Below are 15,206 nucleotides of genomic sequence, written 5' to 3' on the forward strand. Positions count from 1 at the left end.
TATGGGGGGAAATTGTGTACGCTTAAAAATGTTGGCGGCATTAAGATAAATTCAACAGTATAAATAAGTTTTGATGGATGTAAAAATGGAATACTGAATGGTATAGTTTCTGTAAAATATGCAGGGATTTATGATATGTAAAATGAACCATGGAAAGAGAAGAAGGGACGTCACTGATATCTTAAGGATGCAAAAATGAGTACTATATAAAAAACACTTGGCCCACATTCACACCAGACCTTTAAATCACTGGGATGCCATGTTAAACAGTCATGGCTTTGCCCAAAGAATTCTGGGAGTTGTGGTTCAATAAGTGTGCTAAAAGTTGTTAAGAGACCTCCTATTCCCCTCAGTTCCCAGAGAAGTGGGATTGATAGTTAAACCACTCTGTGAATTGTAGCTCTGGGAGGGAATTAGGTATCTCTTAACAACCCATAACTCCTAAGCACCCATAACAAGCTACAGCTCCTAGAATTCTTTGGGGGAAGCCATGACTGTTTAATGTGTTCTCATTGTGCTTTAAATGTATGGTGTGAATGTGGCCTTGGAAAGCCTCTCCAGAAGAAGCTGTGTCCTCTCCATGCCCACCTGAGTGTCCATCGTTTATCAGTCTCCACCTGCCAGGAGGCGCCTGGTCGTAGCCTTCAAACAAGATCTCGTCGAGGTTCCTGTCTCGTTGAGTTTTCCTTCTGTCGATGTTAATGGGCGACTGGTTCTCTCCCCCACAGGTTATCATGATGTCCTTCCAGTGCAAAGGACCTAAGGAGAAGGGAAGAGTGAGGTAGAAAGGAAGAGATGGGCCCGAAGGCAGATGAAATCCTTACTCTACAAAAGCTGGAGAAGCAAAGCTTCTTATCGGAAGGAAGATGAGGGAAACTTTTGGCCTTCTGTGGACAACCTGATCACTGTAGCCCATTTCATTGGTAACCTCAAGGCTGGATGACTGCAATGGACTCTATGTGGGGCTATCCATGGGGCTGGTGCAGAATGTGATTGTCAGGGACTGGGCAGAGGAGGAATGGTGGAGACCGCCTCCCCATCCTGACCCTTCTAGGGAGGAGGAAGAGGAAGACAGTATAGATTGACAACAGGGGTTTGAGGGAGGTCGCAGCTCAGAGGCGGGTGAGGGGGGAAGTTGGGAAATAATGGGAGAGCCAGAACAACATCTGGCTGACACCTTGTCATTAGAAAGCATCCCAGACCCTCCATCTCCCAGAACCTGGCAAGCCTTATAAGTAGGAGAGCAAAGAGCTCAAAGACAGGGGGCACGTAGCAGCACCCGTAGAGGGCATGAATGAGAAAGTGGGAGAGACGGAGGGTGGAGATTCACTCCGGACAACGCCATTATCCAAGAGGCTGGGTTCTATGGCCTCTCTCTGTAAAGACGGAAATAAAAAAGGACAATAAGAAACTTTTCCTTGCCTTATACTTTCCCGGGCAACCAGCCAGGAGCCACTGACAGCATCCTGACAGTGATGGCCATAATGGGGCGGCTGGCTGAGTAATTGTGACACCGTTGTTCAGGGGCTCCGAGTAGTGGAGGCCAGGGGGCCTGGGCTCCCCAAAAATTTCAAATAAAAGGGCCGGCCGCCACCAAAGTTCTGCAGCGGCCATGCACACACACCACAGGGTGTGCTCGCATTATGCGGTCAAGCCCTGCAGCATGCGCAAGTGACGTCAGCACACTGCGGCTGCAGCAGTGGCAGCAGGTGACAGTGGCGTAGCGTGGGGGTGCAGGGGGGGCCGGACGCATTGGGCGCAACATCTGGGGGTTAGGGGGCGCAAATCCACGGGTTAGGGGGCGCAAATCCACGGGTTAGGGGGCGCAAATTACTTGCCTTGCCCCGGGTGCTGACAACCCACGCTACGCCACTGGCAGGTGATGCATTCCTTAGAGTCCACATCTGCTTCCCCCAGGAATCCTGCCACCTGAGGCGGTCACCTGACCTCCCCTCAAGGGTGGACCGGTCCAGCATGGCTGGAAAGCGTGTTTTCCATAATAGAGAGCACGTGTTGCGATGGGGGCCAAAAAGGCCACCCCACTGTTGTTGGGCAAATTGGCCACATGCTGTGATTGGGCAAGGAGTGTTGCTGGGGAGAATGTTATGTTGCTAAAGTGTGGGAGGGGTCAGAGGTCTTAAATACAGGACTTGCAGCCTGGGGCCTTCTCTTGGGCTGCGTGCACCGGATCACCCGCCCACCCTCCCTGAAAAGGGGGGGGGGTTCGTTGTCCTCTGACCTTGCTTTACCTGTCATGGGGTCGTCTGCCTTGGGGCAGCGGCCTGGTAGGAATTTTGTCCATTTGGCTGATTGGCTGTTGCCATTTGGTTTTTGCCTGCTGCGTAGCAAATCGTCACAACTTGTAATGTTGGCGGTTAGGCATTGGTTAAAATTGGTTGGTGGAGGGGTAAATGCCTACCCCTCCAAAGGTGGTGCTGAAAGGGAATTCCGTTAAAGGAATCCAGGTGCTTGCCATCCCTTTCATCCTAGTCCCTGGCATCAGACCTGGGCTGTGCAAGCCCCAGGGGGCATGAGGGTGAGAGATGGGGACTGATGTCCAGTTTCATTTCTCCCCAATATGGTTCTCTCTGACTGGCTTCCGCTGGAATCCGGAGGTCAGTTCTGTCCCTGGGGCAAGGACAGATAGTGGTAACCAATGCCTAAGCAACCACTCACGTGTGTATTTAAATAAAGTTGTGGCCAAATTCATGCCAAAAACCTTTAACAAAAATTGATGTGTGAAGTGTGAGTTATTGGGGTGGCCTGGGGACCTCGACATGCAACGAAGGTAAGAGTCTCATCCGACGCTCTCCCCTCTTCTTCCCCTGGCCCCACCACTTAGCACTGGCCTGCGGCCCCTGGAAGGTTTCCCAGAAGGGAATGCAGTCCTCGGATTGGAAACGGCTTCCCCCTGCACCTGAGTTAAATGGAGGCTATTTGTATCGATTAAAATCAACACCTCCGCCAGCAAACCTCTGCTACGCGGATGCCTCAGCCAAGACACTCATTAGTCTCTTTGTTCTTCCTTCCGCCAACGGGAGATGCCCTCTGGCTGGGATGACCTTCATTAATAATCACGAAGCAGGGCTTTTTCTTATTTATAATTCAGCAGGGTTTCCTCGCCGGACCTATCTTTAGTCTGACAGGCTAAACGAGCTATTTTGGTGAGCATTATCGCCTCTGAAGACCAACAGCAGATTCCATTCCAAATTCCTATTTATATCCACCTTCTCTCAAGGCATCCCTGGATTGGCTACAGCTCAGGGGCAGAATATATACATATATTGTGAGTGCACATCATCCCTGCTTTACAGAGGACTGTTATGAGAAGGGATGTGGCTCAGTGCTGCGCATCTATCTTGCATGCAGAAGGACTCGGGTTCAATCAGCATCATATTTAGGTAGCACCTCTTGCCTGAAACCCTTAGGTAGGCTGGACCAGTGTTATTTTTCTAGAAAAAGGGGTGCCAGAACTCACCAAGGGAATGGCAATGGCGCCCAACTGAGAGGTGCTGGAACTGAGTTCCAGTGAGTTCCGGCTGAAAAAGGCTTTGGACTGGACACGTGTTTATGCAACATAAGACCCATCTATGATTCTTCAGTTGTTCTGAGAGATAGTGTCCGGGACTGGGGCAGAGGAGGAGTAATGGTGGAGACCACCTCCCCTTTCCAGGGAGGAGGAAGAGGAAGACAGTATAGATCTATAACAGGGGTTGGAGGGAGGTCACAGCTCAGAGGCAGATGAGGGGGAAAGTTGGGAAATAATGGAAGAGGAGTAGGCAGAAGTGGAGCGGCAGCTGACTGACACAGTGTCTTTAGAAAGCATCCCAGACCCTCCATCTCCCAGAACCCGGCGAGCCTTAAAAGTAGGAGAGCAAAGAGCTCAAAGACAGAGGGCACATAGCAGCACCCATAGAAGTGATGAATGAGGAAGTGGGAGAGACATGGGTGGAGATTCACACGGGACAATGCCATTATCCAAGAGGCTGGGTTCTATAGCCTCTCTCTGTAAAGACTGAAATAAAGAAAGGACAGTAAGGAACTTTTCCTTGTCTTTATAATTTACTAGGCAACCAGCTTGGAGCCTCTGGGAGCATCCTGGAAGGTTCCTGCAGCCAGTCAGAACCCGTGATTTGGACTTTCGGAACAGATTCCGTTCAACTTCCAAGGTGTGACTGTATACAGTGGTATCTTGGTTCTTGAACGTAATCGGTTCCAGAAGTCCGTTCGACTTCCAAAAACATTTGAAAACCAAGGCACAGCTTCCAATTGGTGCTGGCGCCCCAGAAACAAAAGCCTACAACCGCACTGGACATTCAGCTTTCGAAAAACATTCACAAACGGGAACACTTACCGGTACTTCCAGGTTTGCGGCGTTCGGGTTCCTATTTGTTCATCAACTAAGCCATTTGAGAACCAAGGTTCCACTGTGGGTGGATGTATTATTAGTTTTCAATTACAATCCATGGAAAGGGATTCTTTTAACCTGCAGTTTGCTAGTAAAACTGAATTATAAAGTTTTGTGAAATGATGCAATAGTGAATTACTGTGTCGCGAAATGATGCGTGTTGAAAAAGTGTGTCACGTGGAAAGTTTGGAAAGCTCCAAGCTAGACCAAGAGGCCTGGAGGACATAGCTGGGGCTGATGGGAGTTGTGGTCCAAAACATCTTTTGGGGCCCCAGGTTGAGGGGAAACTGTCTTAGACACCCCATGCATTTAAAGCACATTTGATGCACGTGACTTCTATCCCAGAATCCCAGGGACTGTCATTTGCCCTGCACAGAGCTACCCTTAACAGACTATATTTCCTATGGCTCTTTGGGGAAGAAATGGAAGTGCAGACAGAGAAAAACCTTGTTTCAAGTACTTACCACACTTAGGATCTTGTGAATCGTAGCACCAGGTACCTGGATTAGAGGGCATGGGAGGGACGAAGAAAGAAAACATGTAAGCTGATCGGAAGGGAAGAACCAGCCAAGAACCAGACCTGCTACTTCCGATGGAGGGGGGGGGGCAGACATGCATTCTCTGACGAAACAAACGAAAGGATCATAGAGCTGGGAAAGGTGCAGAAAAGGGCATTGATCGCGTGAGGTCACGGCAACCAAGATAGCCATCATTCCCTCGCAATAAGAAACAGGGTATCCCATTTCCCGCCCCCTGGCTCAAAAGCAACCAGTTCAGCTGTTTTAAAAAAGAGGTCCTATGGGTTATAAATGAAACCCCAGTCAGGAATCCTGCAGTTTTGTTTCAGAGCACTTGACTGGACCGTTAAGTTTTCAGCTGGAATATTGCCATAGGCCGTTCATTATACACAGACATGCACACGTGCGCGCGCACACACACATACACACTGTCTCCTTAATCCCACCCCCCCAAAAAAAATCTGCAGTCGTGCTCCTTTCTCCGCTTGTAATGTCCAAATCTCCCCCAAGCCAGCATGCCAAACCATACCTGCTCCTTTCCTCTTGGGGCCTGCAGCAGTAAGAGAAAGGAGAAGCAGAGAGAGAAGTGAATATGAAAAGAGACCTTCAGAAGAGAGCTCCCTCTGTCACTGAGCTACAGCCTCCCCCTGATCATAAAGAACCAACCAGCCACATAATTGTACTGTCCCTCTTCATTTTGGTGGGGTGACCAAATGGAGGGTGGTTCTTTATGTATCTATGGTGTCTTGGGTTCAGTGAAGCATGTTAATGCATCTCCCCAGAGGAATTCAAAGTGGGCTGAAGAAAGAACAGCGAGGCATCGATTAAGGACATGATGGACTGCGACCAAGAATGCACAGTGATTAATCTCCATGCATCGTGCTTTGGGGAGAGTGATCCCTCAAGTTGTTTCTCAGAGGATAAAGTCAGGTCCAACTTCATTGCACGCTATCAGAAATCGTCAGGGATGGACCAGCCAGCATTATGTGGGTGGGGAGTTGTCACAACAGACCCTCCAAGTGTTCCTGTTTCCCAGGGAGGTCCCTGATTCAGAGAAGCCGTCCCGGTTTCTGATTTGATCCTGGAATGTCTCACATTTCCTTAGGATGTCCCTGTTTTCATTGGAGAAATGTTGGAGGGTATGGAGTTATCCAACCACCGAGCCGTCTGAAGGCAATCCTTTATAGGGAACATTTAATGTTTTATTATGTTTTTATATATGTTGCAAGCTGCCCAGAGTGCCTGGGGCAACCCAGTCAGATGTGTGGGGTATAAATAGGGAAATTATCGTTATGGAATGGGACGTCCCTATTTTCATCAGAGAAACGTTGGAAGGTATGTCAGAATGATTCAAGTAATTTAACGCCAGTATACAGGGCTAAAGGCTAGCTTCTAAAAATATAGAACAATTCTATTGTGATTGATCTGTTTCAAATCATCAGACTTCCAGAACGGGAGGCAGAGTGAAATACAGGTGAAACTAGGAAAATTAGAATATCGTGTGTCAGGGAACTGCCATCGGAAGGAAGGGAGGTGGAAGGGCTCACACAGGTGGGGAGAGACTCAGCAGCTGAAGAGGGAACCAGTAGGGGGAGAGGAGCTGAGCTGAGGGAAAGTGAGCAGGAGGGATGGCTCCGAGACACTTCCAGCGAGGGCAGTGGGGAGGTTTCAGGACCTCCCGTAGGGACACCCACTCCTCGCCGGAAACTGTCACGCAGAGAGTCCAGAAGACGTGTTTCCGTTAAGGAGCTTTTATGTTGGAAGCGATTCCGAAAGCAACCACTGTTGGAATCTGCCAGCGACTGAGGGAGCCATGTTTAAGGGGCTCCGTTACAGACAGAGGTTTGCAAACTTGATCAAACTCTGAGGGGCTTGGATTTTACACACAAGCAGCTCATCGTCCCATCACAGCATTCCGACAGTCTCTGTGAGCAGTTTGTGCAGGAGAAGGCATCATGAGCAACCCAGCCGGAACTGGAGAAGCAGGAGCTGGAGCGGGTCCAAGCCTGGAAGAAAGGTACCGGGCGTTGGAGATCCAGCTCAAGATGCAGAGAAGGGGAAAACCGACCCGCTCGCCAGAAAGTTGCCAGGATTGGTGCAGAAGTTTGGGGGGGAGCCCAAGGACTATCATGCCTTTAGGACAGAGATGCAATATGCCCTTAACCTGCAGTTTGATGACTTTCCCGACGAGGAATCGCGGGTGGCTTTTGTGATTGGGCATCTCGAAAAGGGGGCGAAAGACTGGGTGAGGCCCCTGATGGCAACAAACAATGACATCCTGAAGGACACGAGGAAGTTTTTTCGTGCCATGGATTTGATGTATTCCAGCGATATTGAGCAGGGAGTGGTACGCAGACAGTTAATGGCGTGCAAACAAGGGAGCCGATCTGTTCGTGAGTACTGGACTGAGTTTACCATGTTGATCCATAAATTGGGGTGGGATTTATCGGCGGAACCCATTCAAATGCTCTTTGAAGAAGGGCTTGCTTCGGCGGTAAAGGATGAACTTTCCCGGGCGCCCAGGGCGGAGTCTATGGACCAGCTGACCAAATCAGCGCTGACCATAGGAGCGCGCCAAGAGGCGAGAGCCTTGGAGAGGCGGGAAGGGAAGGGGGAACGATGGAGGGAGCTTCACATTCCAGAGATTCCAGAGCCACCGTTCCCGCCGGGAGAGCCGATGGAAATTGGAACAGCGCGCGCACGCAATTTCAAAGCCCAGTGAAGAGCGGAAGAAGGAGGGGAAGGGCGCCAAGAAATGTTATCTCTGCCAACAGCCAGGTCATTTTGCCAGAGTCTGCCCCCAAAGAAAGGAATGGCAAGGAATGGCGGGAGCTGTTGGGGAGAGGGAGGAAAAGGTACCGGAGCAAGTAAAAGCCAACGCCTGGCTGCCACTGTCGGGGCACAGCAGCCAGGCCAAAGAGCAGTGAAAGTGCCCACGCCGGAACCTCCTAAACCCGCCCTAGTGATAGAGGTGTTCCTAGAGCTGCCTAACAGACACCCACTAAAGATAAAGGCGCTATTGGACTCAGGCAGCTCCTGCAATTTCATGAGTAAGGAGTTTGCTGCTGAGCACCAGATACAGACTATCCCTTTAAGTAACCCTTTGCAGGTGACCACGATCGATGGAAGGGAGCTGCTGGGAGGAGAAGTCAGCCAGCAGACCGCCCCAATGATAATGAGGGTAGCAAGACACACTGAGCTAATAGCGTTTAATGTGGCTACCTTGGGAGGAGCTCCCATTATTTTGGGGATGAGCTGGCTAGCGTTACATGATCCGCTAGTGGGCTGGCATCAGAGAGTGGTCTCCTTTGGGTCAGCGCATTGTCTAGAACACTGCAAAGAGCGGGAGGATCAAGGAGGGGCCAGAGCCACTCTAGCAGGGACAGAAGTAACAGAGAAGGGGAAGGTTCCCCAACAGTACGCCGACCTGAGCAACGTTTTCAGCGAGAGGGAGGCAGACAAACTACCCCCACACAGACCCTTTGACTGTCAAATCAATTTACTACCTGGGGCACAGCTCCCTGTAGGCAAGCTGTATGCCATGTCAGACAGAGAGATGCAGGAGCTAAGGGAGTTCATTGACAAGAACCTGAAGAGAGGGTTCATCAGAGAGTCCAGGGCGGTGGGGGGCAGCCCAGTGTTTTTTGTGGACAAAAAAAACACAGACAAACCCAGGCTTGTAGTGGACTTCAGGGCCTTGAATGCAGTGTCAGAACCAGTGACTTTCCCGATGCCCAGAATTGATGACATTTTGACAAGGGTCAGGCAGGGAAAGATTTTTACTAAACTGGACCTGAGGGGGGCGCACAACCTGATACGAATAAGGAAGGGGGATGAATGGAAAACCACCATGTTCACCCCTTTGGGGGCATTTGAATATTTAGTTATGCCCTTCGGCCTACAAGCAGGCTCCGCGTGCTTTCAATCGTTTATGAACCACGTCCTGGGGCCTTTGCTTTACAAGAATTGTGTGGCCTTCTTAGATGACGTGTTAGTATATTCAGAGACTGAGGAGCAGCATGTAAAAGACGTCAGGGAAGTGTTGGGCAGACTGCAAGCCAATCAGCTGTGGGTGAAACTAGAGAAGTGTCAGTTTCATGCCAAGGAGGTGGAATTCCTGGGGTACCGCTTGTCGGACAAGGGATTGGCTATGGATCCTGGCAAGGTCCAAGCGGTACTGGAATGGAAAACACCGAAAACAAGGAAGGATGTGCAAAGATTCCTTGGATTTGGAAACTTCTATCGGAAGTTCATCCGAAATTTTGCCCACTTGACGGCTCCCATTACGGACTGTCTCAGTAGTAAGAGGAAATTCGTTTGGACGGCGGAGGCGGAGCGAGCTTTTGAGGAACTGAAAAGGGCGTTTGCTTCGGAAGAACAGCTCTTGCATGTGGATTTACAAAAACCGATGCGAGTGGAGACGGACGCATCAGACCGGGCTGTGGGGGCGGTGCTTCTGCAGCCTGGGGGGAAGGAGAAGTCGGAGTGGAGACCGTGTGCCTTTTTTTCGCGAAAGCTGAACAAATCTGAGAGGAACTACACGGTGTATGACCGAGAACTACTAGCTATTCATGAAGCGTTCAGGAGATGGAGGCATTTATTAATTGGGGCACAACATAAGGCGCAAGTGTGCACGGACCACAAGAACTTAGAGTATTGGAGAACGGCACGAGTGCTCAACCAACGGCAAGTGAGATGGGCCCAGGAGTTCTCCAAATTCCACTTTGAAATTTGTTATGTGCCAGGTCCAGAAAATGTTAGGGCGCTCTCACGCAAACCTGAATATTTGGAAGGGGAGGGGGCACCAGAAGAGAGACATGTTATCCCAGAGGACCGCTGGGTGTGTGGGGCGGCATTGGTGGGGCAAAGAGAACTGGTAGAGGAAACAGAGAATGATGAATATGCCCAGAATAAGCTCAGAGGTCTTAGGGGTGAGGGAGAGGAACCAGGGGGTTTCGAGGAAAGAAATGGAGCGTTGTATTACAAAGGGGCACTGTATATCCCCGAAGGAGACTTAAGGGGGAGGGTACTCAAGCAGTTGCACGACAGCCCCACGGCGGGGCATTTTGGACAACACAAAACCATGTGGTTGGTCACCAGGGAATTTTGGTGGCCTAAGGTGAGGGAAGATGTACGGGAATATGTAAGAGGGTGTGAGCAATGCCAGCGAGCCAAAGGGGAGAGGCGGGCGCCGGCAGGGCTATTAGAACCCTTACCAACCCCAGAACGACCTTGGGAGGCAGTGTCGATAGATTTTATGACTGATCTGCCAAAGTCCAAGGGGAAAACAGCCATCATGGTGGTGGTAGACCTACTAACAAAGATGTGCCATTTTGTAGCCTGCTCGCATGCAGTCACGGCGGAAGAGACAGTGAAGTTATTTGTAGAACACATTTTTAGGTTGCATGGGGTGCCATTGAGGGTGGTTTCAGACAGGGGAAAACAATTTACTTCCAGGTTCTGGAGGAAGCTCATGAGCTTACTGCAGGTGGAGGTCAACTTTTCGACTGCCCGGCACCCTGAAACCAACGGGCAGGCAGAAAGAGCAAACGGTGTCCTCCAGCAATACCTGAGGTGTTATGTCAATAACAGAGAGAATGACTGGGTAGAGAAGTTGGCGCTGGCGGAATTTGCCTACAACAATGCAGAGAATGTGTCCACAGGGATGAGCCCCTTCTTGGCTAATTATGGGTGTCATCCCAGGGCATTCCCAGGGGGAGGAGGGGAGAGATGGAGCGTCCCGGCAGCCGAGCATTTTGTAGAAGAAATGGAAGCAATCCATCGTCAGCTCCAACTCAACTTAGAAAGGGCGAAGGAAGAATACAAGAGGCAGGCAGACAAGAACCGAAGGGAAGGTGAAACCATAAGGGTGGGAGATCGGGTGTGGCTGTCAACCCAAGGGTTGCCGTTCAAAGGAGGTTGCAAGAAATTAAGACCCAGGAGGTTGGGTCCATTTGAGGTCATTCAACAAGTCAACCCAGTGGCTTTCAGGCTCCGGTTACCCAACCACATGAAACTGCATCCAGTATTTCACAGGTCGTTACTGTCACCGTATGAGGGGGGACGGGAAGGGATGTCCACTCGGGGACCGGTCATAGAAGAAAGGGAATGCAGCAGCCATGTGGCAGAAATCCTCGACGCCAGGTGGAAGGGGGATCAGGTGGAGTATTTGGTAGCGTGGGAAGGAGAACCGGAGTCAGAAAACACTTGGGTAATGGCAGAAGATATCAATGACGAAGTATTGATAGAAACGTTCCATCAAAGGTTCCCAAGGAAACCTCAGCCTGTGGAGAGGTTCCGGAGGGAATACTTTGGCACCACCGATGAAGAGGAGGAGTTGGAAGGATTTACGGATTCGGAAGGGGAAGGGGAGATGGACTCTGAGGAGGAGGAGTACTTCGAGAACCGGAACCGCAACAGGTGGAGAGAAGTGTTCAAGACATCGGAAGATGAAGGAAGTTCCTTCCGGGGTTTTGCCTCCTCACCGCCCATAGAGGAGGGGGCGGGAGGGGGTGAAGGGGGCCCTGGAGGGGAGGTGGATGTCAGGGAACTGCCATCGGAAGGAAGGGAGGTGGAAGGGCTCACACAGGTGGGGAGAGACTCAGCAACTGAAGAGGGAACCAGTAGGGGGAGAGGAGCTGAGCTGAGGGAAAGTGAGCAGGAGGGATGGCTCCGAGACACTTCCAGCGAGGGCAGTGGGGAGGTTTCAGGACCTCCCGTAGGGACACCCACTCCTCGCCGGAAACTGTCACGCAGAGAGTCCAGAAGACGTGTTTCCGTTAAGGAGCTTTTATGTTGGAAGCGATTCCGAAAGCAACCACTGTTGGAATCTGCCAGCGACTGAGGGAGCCATGTTTAAGGGGCTCCGTTACAGACAGAGGTTTGCAAACTTGATCAAACTCTGAGGGACTTGGATTTTATGCACAAGCAGCTCATCGTCCCATCACATCGTGGAAAAGTTCATTTATTTCAGTAATTCAACTTAAAAGGTGAAAATAATATATGAGATAGACTCATGACATGCAAAACGAGATATGTCAAGCCTTTATTTGTTATAATTGTGAAGATTATGGCGTACAGCTGATGAAAACCCCAAATTAACAATCTCAGAAAATTAGAATATTGTGAAAAGGTGCAGTAGCTATTCAACCCATAACACCTGCAATGGGTTCCTGAGCCTTTAGATGGTCTCTCAGTCTGGTTCAGTAGGAAGCACAATCATGGGGAAGGCTGCTGACCTGACAGTTGTGCAGAAAGCCATCATTGAGGCCCTCCATAAGGAGGGAAAGCCTCAAAAGGTAATTGCAGAAGAAGTTGGATGTTCCCAAAGTGCTGTATTGAAGCACATTAATGGAAAGCTATGTGGAAGGGGAAAGTGTGGAAGAAAAAGTGCACAAGCAGCAGGGATGACCACAGCCTGGAGAGGATTGTCAGGAAAAGACCATTCGAACGTTTTGGGGACTTTCACAAGGAGTGGACTGAGGCTGGAGTTAGTGCATCAAGAGCCACCACACACAGACGGATCTCGTGAGATCTCACCAGAAATTGGAGGTGGAAGTGGCGCAGTGGGGACACCGATGGAGGCAGGTGGCATGGTTGCAGTGCCAGCGACAGAGGGGCTTTCACTTCAAGCGGCAAAAGGGGACATTGCAATCTCTGTCCGCTGCTCATAAACTATCAAGTAATCTCCGATGAGCTTATGGCAGCCATGGGGGTCGCAACTGGCCTACTTCGCAAGGCTGTTGTGCAAGGAAGCGGACTGTCCTAGTCTCCCCCTTCCATTATATGATGAACCTTGGGCCCAGCAGCCAAATATGGCCCCTGAGGCCTCTCCATTTGGCCACATCCCTCCTCAGATATACATCACCATTGTATGCTTTCGACTGGCTAGAATGTGCCTTTGAACTCTGCTCATGCCTCTTGCCTACCTGTATGGAGGAGGGAGAATGACTGCATACAGAAACTAGACTACTGCACAAAGGCAAAAGTTATGTTAATTGCTTTGTGAACTTTTCCCTCTGGTCCTGCCCCCATGTGGCCCCTGGAAGGTTGCCTGGACAGATATGTGGCCCCCAGTCCACACAAAAAGTCTCCCCACCATTAACAGCCACCTGTCCCATTACAGTGGTACCTCGCAAGACGAATGCCTCGCAAGACGAAAAACGCGCAAGATGAAAGAGTTTTCCATTTTTTGAGTCGTTCTGCAAGATGAATTTCCCTATGGGCTTGCTTCGCAAGACGAAACGTCTTGTGAGTTCTTGCGAGTTTGTTTGCTTTTTCTTAAAGCCGCTAAGCCGCTAATAGCCACTAAGCCGCTAAGCCGCTAATAGCCGTGCTTCGCAAGACGAAAAAACCGCAATACGAAGAGACTCGCGGAACGGATTAACTTCGTCTTGCGAGGCACCACTGTAAAACCAAACTCATTCCCATTCTTAAAGGCCCATTTAATGCCTTCTTTCAGACTCTTCAAAGGGAGCGACAAATCTGCCCACTCCTTAAATTCAAACATTCATACCCCTCCTGGATTATAATTTTTTATCTGGGTTGATTTTTATTTTTTCTATTTTGCTTTCATCTTCTATCTATTAATAATAGATCTGAAGAGCCTGTATTTTATTTAGCCAAGAGAATCTCTTGTTCGGCATTCAATATTTGCTTTTCTCTTCTAATTATCCCTGGAACCTGCCTGAATTTGTTTTCCTAGCGTCCCCTTTGGAAACTGATTGCATGTGGTTGTGTGTGTGTGGTTGTGTGTGTGTGTGTGTCTTTCTCCTCCTTCTTTTCTTTACATCTCCTCTTAACCGGGTGCCCTTTGCCGGGTGTTTACGTCAGATTTCATCAAAATGAAATTCCGCTAGAGTTACCCTTCTAGCTACTCTTTAAATATTTCCACAATATGGGTCCCTGTCAAGACTCGTGAGATCTGGCCTTATTATTTCTTCCAGAAAAGCGCTTAACATTTTATAGCTCCAGACCCAGAAGAAATACAGTGGTTTTATGTTTCAGCAGGGAATTATTTAAAATGTGTAGAATAATGCAAAGAAAACTCCCTTGTGTTTGCTAGCCTCTGTCCCAAGCCTTATCCTCCACAAATGTGCCTAATCTTCGTTTTAAAAGCCACGCAAGTTGGTGACCCCCATTGCAGGCGTGAATTCTGTGTGCTGTGAATCGGGACGCCTGATGCATAGATAAAGGTAAAGGGACCCCTGACCATTAGGTCCAGTCGTGGCCGACTCTGGGGTTGCGGCACTCATCTCATTTATTGGCCAAGGGAGCTGGCGTACAGCTTCCGGGTCATGTGGCCAGCATGACTAAGCCACTTCTGGCAAACCAGAGCAGCGCACGGAAACGCTGTTTAACTTCCCGCCGGAGTAGTACCTATTTATCTACTTGCACTTTGATGTGCTTTCAAACTGCTAGGTTGGCAGGAGCAGGGACCGAGCAATGGGAGCTCACCCTGTTGCGGGGATTCGAACAGCGCCACCCGCGTCCCAACTATCACCAAAAAATGGCCAGGCTGCCCAGGTAATGCAATCAGTGACCATTCTCAGGTATCCTGGCAAACAGGATTTCTGCTGTTTCACTTCCTGTGATGTATTTCTGCTGTAGACCACCCCCTTCTGTGATGTATGTATGATGTTTTGGGGGGTGGTCTTGAGCTACAGGGTGGGCTTGCACACCATTGTTCTGGGTTCCTCTTCCTTCCCTGCGTAGGTTGAGTGAGGACCCTGTTGCAACAGTTTAATAAAGATCAGGCTTACTAGCCACTTTGCTTCTCAATATACTTTGGTTGGCCTCTTTTATTTTCTCCTACCAATAGGGAACACACTTAAGGACTCTTTACGAGCTCTTGGATACCCCATAAAGGAAAATGAGCAGTTTTTTTCTCATAACAGCGTGTGACATTAACATATGAGAGTGCTGGAGGTGAAATAGTTAAACAGGTTACCCAATCAGAACCCAGGGGGGTGGAGTCAGCGGGACTATAAAACCAGCTTTGGGAGGCGCGAAGGGAGGAGTTCGTTGGGAGATGGGTGGTTGGTTGGAGTGGGAGTGAATTGGGGTAGAGTCTGTGGGTAGGTTGAGTTAGTGTAGCGAAGTAAGGTGAGTCAGGAACAGTTAAGAACTAGGAAGACAAGTAAATAGAGTGGTACCTCAGGTTACATACGCTTCAAGTTAAAGACTCCACTAGCCCAGAAATAGTGCTTCAGGTTAAGTACTTTGCTTCAGGATGAGAACAGAAATCGTGCTCTGGCAGCGTGGCAGCAGCAGGAGGCCCC

General features: G+C 49.7%; 1 protein-coding gene across 2 annotated transcripts in view; it reads right to left on the minus strand.

Moving 5' to 3' along the window:
- Positions 1–15,206, minus strand: part of LOC310695095 (carbonic anhydrase 15-like) — a 55,811-nt gene that overhangs the window by 14,385 nt on the left and 26,220 nt on the right. Inside the window, exons 2-4 of one of the 2 annotated variants that reach the window (XM_083479070.1) lie at positions 5,456–5,476; positions 4,873–4,908; positions 589–759 (exon numbers count right to left, since the gene is read on the minus strand). In XM_083479070.1, the coding sequence (XP_083335196.1) occupies positions 589–759; positions 4,873–4,908; positions 5,456–5,476 (228 nt within the window). The remainder of the gene's footprint in view (positions 1–588; positions 760–4,872; positions 4,909–5,455; positions 5,477–15,206) is intronic. The other variant, XM_083479071.1, reaches the window with a different exon arrangement.

The sequence above is a fragment of the Podarcis liolepis genome, assembly GCF_965112155.1.
Source record: "Podarcis liolepis genome assembly, chromosome: 15".
Classification (NCBI taxonomy): Eukaryota; Metazoa; Chordata; class Lepidosauria; order Squamata; family Lacertidae; genus Podarcis; species Podarcis liolepis.